Genomic DNA, 8,945 nt, shown 5'->3' on the forward strand with positions numbered 1-8,945 from the left:
TGTAGACCAGGCTGGTCTCGAACTCACAGAGATCCGCCTGCCTCTGCCTCCCGAGTGCTGGGATTAAAGGCGTGCGCCAACACCGCCCAGCCAAAGCACCTCTTTGAACTGAGTCTTTGCTACCTATTAGGACCCTCCTGAGACTACAGCAATGGGCAAAGTGGGACCCAGGCTACCCTAAGGATAGTGTGAGCATCCATAAGATCAGTGCTAGAACAAAAGCTTATCCCTAAGGCACATGGGTCCCGCTCCGGGAACGGGGACCTGGGAATGGGGGTCTTGTCCCGGAGAAGCCCATCCTACAGCAACAGTGTGGGTTATTCGGCAGCTGGGGAGGGTGTGTGGGAGCAGCAGCAAGGAGAATGGTAGAGGTGTGTGCTGCAGGCAGCCGTGTCAGAGGTAAGCAGACTCAGGAGCTGTGTCCACTACCTTCTAAGTCACCAGAAGCCATGAAAGGGTCTGAGCAAGGAAGCTGAGGTCTAGTCAATGTCTAACTTGCTCTCAGACAAGCCCTGAGAAGGACTGGTGGGCCCCACTGCACCAAGGCTACTGGGTACAAAGGACAGGTCTAGCGTGGAGCTTTGGTGACCCTCAGCGAAGGCAGGTAATACTCTGGGCCCAGAACTCTGCTCAGATCTAGCTTAAGTCAGGCTCAGGAGGGAACTCAGGGCTTAGAAAAAGTTCTTATGGCCTTCGACCTGTTTCCCTGCTCCAAAGTCCAGGACTGCACCTGGTTTCCTTCGAATTTGGCCCATAGTCTTAGCATTCCTGCAGTGTGGACAGAGGCATTGGCGAATCCTGGAGACAGACAAGCTTCGATCTAAGCCTTTGGAGGCAATGAAGTGGCCGATCTCTGGCAGACCTAGATCTGGGTTTGACATCTCATGGACACAGTGGGCTGTGTCACTTCTTGACATAAGCGGGCATTCCTTCTCCCTGAGATATGTCCCTTCTGAAAGCCAGAAACACTTGGTCTCCAGGGTCCTACATTCTGCACTGTGAGGGCTCCTTAGGGCTTCCTGGGGTACCACTAGACCAGTTAGAGCCTCCATTTGTGGAAAGTGGAGCCTTGAGAAAGGGAATAACTTTGCCCAAGTCACAGTCAGGTAGACTGTCCCAGACTCCTATCTTGGTGAGCTACCAGCTCATGGACCCAATTCTGACCCTTATTACCTGGGCACCTGCCATCTTATGGGACTTCCCTTGCCTGCGAACAGAGCAGCAAGCAATCTGGGCTCTTACAATCCTGTTTCTTCCTGTCATCTGAACCTCTACAAGAATGCTAACTCTGGGCTGGGGTGGTAACAGATGCCTTTAATCCTAGCACTTGGGAGGCAGAGCAGGTGAATCTCTGAGTCTGAGGCCAACCTGGACTACACAGGGAAACCCTGTCTCAAACAAAACAAGAATGCTAACTCTGAAGCACTTCAGCAGGGCTTGAGTTCCCCTCCAGACTGGACCATCATCATCCAAGAGCCCTCCCCAGCATGATCAAAAGTTTGCTGGCAGAGATGTGGCCCAACCTCTGACTGCTTCTAGCTCAGAGGGCCCAGGACTAGAGCAGGGTCATAGTCAGGGTCCTTTCTCCACACCAGGCAGGACAGCGAGGTGTTCCCACCCACCCACCCAGCCATCCTGGAGACCAGCCTAGGGACTCCACACAGGCACTGGGCTCAGGAATGACAGCACACGGTTGAGCATGGACTCAGTACAGAAATGTTTAATGGTTGAATTGTACACTGGCTCTGTGACATATCCAGAAAGGCAACTTTTCATGTTCCAAAAATAGATTTGATAGAAAGACTTACATTTTCATAAATAGGTAATGTGAAATTTCCCCAGTGCACATGGCATCCTTGGGCTGGCAATTCAGCCCATCCAGGCCTTGCAGGGGTGAGTTTGGCTGGAGGCCCACCACTGGCAGCATCCTGGGACAGGGCAACCAATTCAATGTGCACCAGGGGCTCCCTGTAGATTTCCCCCAGTTGGGGCCTGTGTCTTTGGAGACAGACTTCCACCCAAAGAAACACGGAGCCCCTTCTTGGTACCTTTAGTGGGCAATCCCTCAGTCCTTCACTCTCCTCCTGCTGCAGTCACGCTGGCCCTGCCCAGCCTCTGTGGGTACCTCCTTGCCCTCCCCAGCACCCAGCCTCCACCTGCTGCTGCTGCCCAGAGGCCCTGGGCTGCTGGCAGCCAGCCAAGCCAGCCCAGGGCAAGGAAAGCAGCTGCTTTGTTTCCTGACTCACACTTGCCTGCTTTCTGGTCCTCAAGCCCAGGGCTCCTGACAAAGGCTCAGGGCTCCTGAGATTTCTCTGTGCACTGGAGTGGGGCGGGCGCCTCAGCAGAGGGCCAGAGCCTGGGCATTACTGTCTGCAGGGATGGCAGCAGCTTCTCCAGAGGACCCAGCTTCAGTCCTGGACTCAGGGCCCTCCCAGGCCACAGAACCAGGAGTCCAAGGAAAGAACTAGTCCCTGCCAGGATACTGAAGATAAGGCCTGTCGCTGGGGAGGGGCCATCTCCCTTCAGAGATGTCCTCTGGGTCACTTGTGGGATTCTGTGCTGTCAATAAGAAGGCAGGTTGGCAGAGACTTGGGAGAGGAGGGTCACATTGGGCCCAGACTTGACAGTGAGTAGAGAGGTGGGCAGGCTGTGGAGGCCATAATGAGGGCCCTGGGCCTGGCCCTCCAGACCTGCGCCTGGCAGTGGAACTGGAACCCAGAGAGTAAGAGGGCAGGGTGGTTACCAGGGCAGCGGGGGGTGCTGGGCTAAACTCTGAGAGCAGGGCTGCCCCTACTCAAGAGCACAGGGATGGGCCTCAGCCACACCTCTGCCTGGGGATTATGAAAAGGGAAGTGAGGTGATCTTCCTGGTTGCTGGGTGAGCCACGAAGCCACCAGTGAAGGCTCCCTGGGCCAAAAAGGGCTTATTCAGCCCTACCCATTCTACCCTACAGCAATGGTGCTCAGCCTTCCTAATGCTGCGGCTAGTGCAGCCCCTACCCAGCACAGCCTCTGTGACCTCCACCGGACACGCACTCTAGGCAGGCTCTGGTTCACTTGGGCCACCCTCCACCTCACCAGAACCAGGCTCAGCTCATCCACAGGCTACCTGAAGTCTCCTAACAGAAAAGGGGCCTGTGGGTCTAGCCCTGTTTATCTCGTTCAGCACAGTTCTCTCCTTAGGCTGTTAGGGAGTTGCTGCAAAGCCCTGCTTCTGGCCCCGTGGCCAGATATACCTAGGAAAGGGGCTGACAGACCAGAAAGCTTGAAAGGAGAGGCAAGGGTAGGCTACCAGCAGGAAGGGAGATGCAAGGAACAATACCTGACCCATGATTAGACTGGACTGAGCCTGACCCAAATGCCTGGGGCCCCGTGGCTGATGTGGCAGACTGGGTGTGGAGTCTATAGTGAGGGGGTAGAAGGGCACAGACCTGGGCTGACTCAAAGGGCCAAGGACTCTTAGAAACATTCCCGGGCTCAATTCCTCAGGGATCAGTCTTTGATCCCTGAGCCCCAAAGGACAGCCCTGCCTCCTAAGAACCCCACTTTTCCTTCTGACCCCAGCAGGAAGCATCTGTTAAGGCAGGCAAGCGACCAGTGAGGTGTGAGACGGCCAGGTCCCAGGCCACCACGTCCTCATCTTCTTTGTTTGGAAACCGTAAGCTAGGCCAGGACCATGGGGAACTAGAGTCGCCCTGAACTGAACTATGGCAGGGAACTCCACGAGGCCAGACTGGCAACCACAGGGCCCTCGACCTCTACCTCTGGGACAAAAAAGAAGCTGCTGTTTCGTTGCTGTCACTTTTGGCACTGAGGGCTGAGCCCAGGGCCTGGCGTGTGCTCAGCAGGTGCTCCACAGGCGAGTTATCCTCCGCCCCCACAAGCTGCTGCTTTTCCCTTCCTATCTCAACCCTCAACCACACTGAGAGATTAGCTGCTTTGGCAACCTGACTGGCAAAATGTTGGGCCTCAGGCCAACAGACCGTACCCAGCTGGCCCCTGGCCATGACCCTACACTTGTGTCAGTGAAAATGAGATGCTACATGGAAAAGCAGAAAAACTCGAGAAGTCTTGGTAAGGCAGCGAGCCAGGCCCAGGGAGATAAATGCTCCAAGCTGGCAGTGAAGGGAGGACGCTGCTTCCACCTGATGAGCTCAGGCTTCCCGGGGACAAGGCTCGGCACCAGCCTGTTGGCCTAACTGATGTGCTTTTTACACTCTGGTTAGAGGCCGGAGAATGACCTGGAGGAACCTGGGGTTCCAGCCACATCCCTGGAGGGCAGCAGTCAAGGCAGGAGAAGGTAAGACCAGCACGTGGGGGCTGGGCAGCATGGCCGGACCGCTTCCCACAGCAGTCTATGCTGGAAGGCTCAGGCTAGTCCTGGAATGTGAGAGCATGGGGGAGCAGATGCTGGCTGGCAGGGTGCTCCACAACCTGCCCTAGGCCAATGGCCTTCTGCATAGGGCACCCTGCTTCTCCCTTTCTACCCAGCATCCAGGCTAGGGGTGCAGAATCCCTCTAGAGAAGCCAGTGCCCTGGAGGGCCGGCTCTGCATGGTGGGGCTTGACAGGCTGGAGACAAGGGAGATGGGGAGGTCTTGGCCTGGCCTGCCTGCCCTGCCTCCCCAGTCAGCACCCACAGCCCCAGTTCTCCGCAATGTCCTTGCTGTCTAGCTGGATGTGGTCAGTGCTCTTCTCACTGAACATGGGGCCTCCGTGTCTCATGATGAGTTCAGTGGCCACTCTGGTGAAGGCCTCCTCCACATTGCTGGAGTCCTTGGCAGAGGTCTCGATGGCGCAGAGGATGTCGTAGTGCTCGGCCAGGCTCTGCGCCTCAGTCAGAGGGACCTCCCGGAAATCGGCAAGGTCTGACTTGTTCCCTGTGGAGAAAAGTCAGGCAGAGCATGAGAAGACCCACAGCACCAGGCCAGAGCAGTTCTCAGCTGAGCCACACCAAGAGCCCAAGAGCACGTCCCCTTCAGCAGCTCCAGGTAGACACTGGAGCATGGTGACTCACCAGTCCTAAAACACTCCTTTGGTGGCGGTGGTGGTGTGGTTTTTTTGTTTGTTTGATTGATTACTTGTTTTTGTTTTGTTTTGTTTCCCCCTACAAGTCAGGGTTTCTCCTTGTACCCCTGGCTGTTCTGGAACTCACTCTGTAAATCAGGCTGGCTTCAAACTCACAGAGATCAGCCTGCCTCTGTCTCCTGAGTGCTGGGATTAAAGGTATGTGCTACCACTGCCTGGCTTAAAATATCCTTTCTATTTTATAACAACGTTATATGGATGGGTGTTTTGCCTACAATAGGTCTGTGAGCCAAACGTATGCCTGGAGCCACAAAGACCAGAAGATATAACATCCCCTAGAAACAAAGACCAGAAGATATACCATCCCCTAGAAACAAAGACCAAAAGATATAATATCCCCTAGAATTACTGATGGCTGTGAGCCAAAATGTAGGCGCTGGGAAAACTCAGGTCATTGGGAAGTGCTCAAAACCACTAAGCCATCTCTCTAACCCCTATTTAATCTTTTTCTTTACTTTCTTTTCTTTTTTGGAGATAGGGTCTTACTGTGTAGCTGTGGCTAGACTGGAAATCAGTATGTAGACCAGCCTGGCCATAAACTCACAGAGATCTGCTTGCTTCTGCCTCCTGAATACTGGGAATAAAGACAAGCTCCACCATACCCAGAATATTTATATTTTAATCATTTTTAAAAACTGTTCTCAGGCAGCAGCACCACAACAGGCAAATGATCTCTGAGTTCACACCAGCCTGGTCTACAGAGTAAGTTCCAGAATATTTAGGGTTATACAGAGAAGCCTTGTCTCAAAAAGTAAAAAAATAAAAATAGAGAGTTCTCTCTAGGTTGCCCAGGCTAGACTTGAACTGCTAATTAAAGCAATCCTCCTCCCCATCAGTCTCTTGAGAGCTGGGACAAGCTCTTACACTCGGCTGGCAAGACGGCTCAGTGGGTTGAGGTGCTTGCTGTTCAAGTAGGTAACCTGAGTTCAATCCCCAGTGCCTACGTGGTGGAAGGGGAAATACACTCCGTAAGTGTCCTTTGACCTACACACCTGTGCTTTGACGTGAGTATACCCATATCCACACACTAGACAGACAGACAGACAGACAGAAGGTAGGCAGACAGAGGGATTTCAGAAAGTTTAAACTCTTATCCTAGGCCAGCAAGATGGTTCAGCAGGTAAAGACACTTGTTGCCAAGTCCAGTGATCTGAATTCCATTCCCAGGACTCATTTAGTAAAAAGAGAGACCTGATGCTAACAAGTTTGTCATGTGATCTCCATACATACATTGCAGCGCATACATGTACATGCACACATGCTCAGACACAGACACACTAAATAAATAGAATTTTAAACTGCAAAAGGAAAGTTCTTATTCTGTGGTCTCTCATCTTGTTTTTATGGGCTGGGGATAAAGTCTACTCATACATACTAGCTATGTGTTCATCCAACGAGCAGCAAACCAGCCACACTGCCTCCTCTGCGCAGAAGCAGCACTGTTGGCAGAAAGGCCATGCCTTAGAGCTAGAGGGTCTGGTCCGGAACGCACAGGGACCGCAAAGCCTACTCCAGCACACTCTTGCCTCCAAATCTCAATTTTGTCCAATTTTGAAACTGAGTACAAGCTCCAGGTTCAACTTCTGGCTCTTTTCCTGGCCAGACTCCCTCCCTCCCCAGGCGGGCTTCCCTGTATTGGAGAGGAATAAAGGCAAGGGCAGAGATAAGACCCATTCCCAGGCCCCGCGGGCCACCAGCCCTAGCTCACCAATCAGCAGCTGCACAATGTTGGAGCCTGCATACTTCCTCACGTCCTCGATCCAGTGAGGCACTGACAAGAAGGTGCTCCTCTTGGTGATGTCATACGCAAGGATGGCCCCGTTGGCACTGCGGTAGTAGCTCTGGGTGATGGTTCGGAACCTCTCCTGGCCAGCCGTGTCCCAAATCTGTAGCTGAAGAAAGAGGTCAACCAAGTGACACATGTCAAAGGGATAGGAAGGGCAGCCTACAGACCCATGCCCAGAACAGTGAGTCCGCTGGCCGAATGCTGGCCCACAGCAATGGTCTCCTGCAAGCCTCAGGAAGCCTCAGGACGGGAGCGATGGCTCAGAGGTCTGGAGGGATTGCTGTGCAATCCAAAGGGCCAGAGTTTGGATCCCAGCACTCACCTAACAAATCTCTGCACACCTGTATCCTCAGTGCTAAGTGCGGCAGAGACTGAAGCTTGCTGGCAGCTAGCCTAACCAAGGAAACATAAGCCCCAAGTTCAGGGAGAAACCTTGAAAGGAGCAGATGGAAAGTAGTAACAACACACCCAACTCTCCTGGCCTCTGAATGTGCATATGCAAATACAAAAAAAAATTAAGAAATGAAAGGAAAAAAAAGTACCTCAGAGATTCAGTATGAGGAAGAAGAGAAGAGGGGGTGTGGGGCCACTTGTTTCACAACTCTGGGGTCCCTGAAGACAAGAGGCAATTCTGAACTGGGTCCTCCATAGACTGGCTCTCCCTCTAACCCTTGAGCTGCTGATCACTAGAGTCTGCAGGTGAGGAACTGGCTCCAGGGTGTGGTAAGGTCAGGCTGGCTATACATCTGGGCCTTTTCTGCTGCAAGCTTCCTGGGTCTAGGCTGTACAGTGTTGGATTTCCTAATGATTCCACAGCTGGTGGGGAGGAGGCTGGACTGGGGCACTAGGTACCTGCTTATCTACCTTCGCCAAAGCATGGGGCATAGGATCCTTCTCCACTTATTCCTTCACTTAACAGTGCCCTATGTGTAGGCACCCTGCTGGGCATGGCACTGGAGAGGTGGCGTGTACACGTGATGATCCTTGTCAGGGATAACCAAAGGACAAATGGCCACGAAATCAATAAAAGATGATGATTTTAAGATCCAAGAAAGCCAGGCGATGATGGTGTATGCCTTTAATCCCAGCACTTGGGAGGCAGAGACAAGCGGATCTCAGTAAGTTTGAAGCCAGCCTGGCCTACAAAGCAAGTTCCAGGACAGCCCCTACTGTTACACAGAGAAAACCAAAAAATAAGAGTCTTAAAATAAATACAGCCGGGTGGCAGTGGCGCACGCCTTTAATCCCAGCACTCAGGAGGCAGAGGCAGGCGGATCTCTGTGAGTTCGAGGCCAGCCTGGTCTAAAAGAGCTAGTTCCAGGACAGGCTCCAAAGCTACAGAGAAACCCTGTCTCAAAAAAAACAATAAACAAACAGACAAACAAATTAAAAATACATAGAAACCAACAAATCCCAAATAGGAGAAACAATAAATTTAGCAGATCATAATCAAACTGATAAAAACAAACAAACAAAAAGCAATTCATTACATCTAGGCTTCCTGAGCTACTACATGGCAGTAGCCAGGCTTCTGTCCTGTGTGATCACTTCTTTTTTCAGTCTAATGAACACCCCGTCATCACCTCCACAGAGCAGCCCCATCTACTCCATCACCCCAATTTTTCTTTCTTTCTTTTTGGACAGTGGATTGATTTGAGCATTATGAAAGTTGAAAGTGTTTCCACTGCACAGAGTGCATAAATCAACCAAACTGCCAAGATTCCCTACCACGCCCACACCAGTTCCTACCTTGCCGACACCAGTCCCTACCACACCGACACCGGTCCCTACCACGCGGACACCAGTCTCTATAGCACTGACACCAGTCCCTACCACGCCGACACTGGTCCCTACCGCGCTGACACCAGTCTCTATCGCACTGACACAGGTCCCTACCACGCCGACACGGGTCCCTACCACACCGACACCCCAGTCCCTACCACAGCGACACCCCAGTCCCTACCACACCGACACCCCAGTCCCTACCATGCCGACACCGGTCTCTACCGCGCTGACACCAGTCCCTACCACACCGACACCAGTCCCTACCGCGCTGACACCAGTCCCTACCAC

The 8,945-nt window shown here is 52.8% G+C and overlaps 1 protein-coding gene across 1 annotated transcript in view; it reads right to left on the bottom strand.

Annotated features, from left to right (window-relative positions):
• Positions 1-1,704: 1,704 nt before the first annotated feature.
• Positions 1,705-8,945, bottom strand: part of Rab43 (RAB43, member RAS oncogene family) — a 24,259-nt gene continuing 17,018 nt past the window's right edge. The window contains exons 2-3 of the mRNA XM_005364825.3: positions 6,795-6,978; positions 1,705-4,878 (exon numbers count right to left, since the gene is read on the bottom strand). Coding sequence (XP_005364882.1) covers positions 4,628-4,878; positions 6,795-6,978 — 435 coding nt within the window. The 3' untranslated portion in view covers positions 1,705-4,627. The remainder of the gene's footprint in view (positions 4,879-6,794; positions 6,979-8,945) is intronic.

This window comes from Microtus ochrogaster, unplaced genomic scaffold (assembly GCF_000317375.1).
Source record: "Microtus ochrogaster isolate Prairie Vole_2 unplaced genomic scaffold, MicOch1.0 UNK1, whole genome shotgun sequence".
Taxonomy (NCBI): domain Eukaryota; kingdom Metazoa; phylum Chordata; class Mammalia; order Rodentia; family Cricetidae; genus Microtus; species Microtus ochrogaster.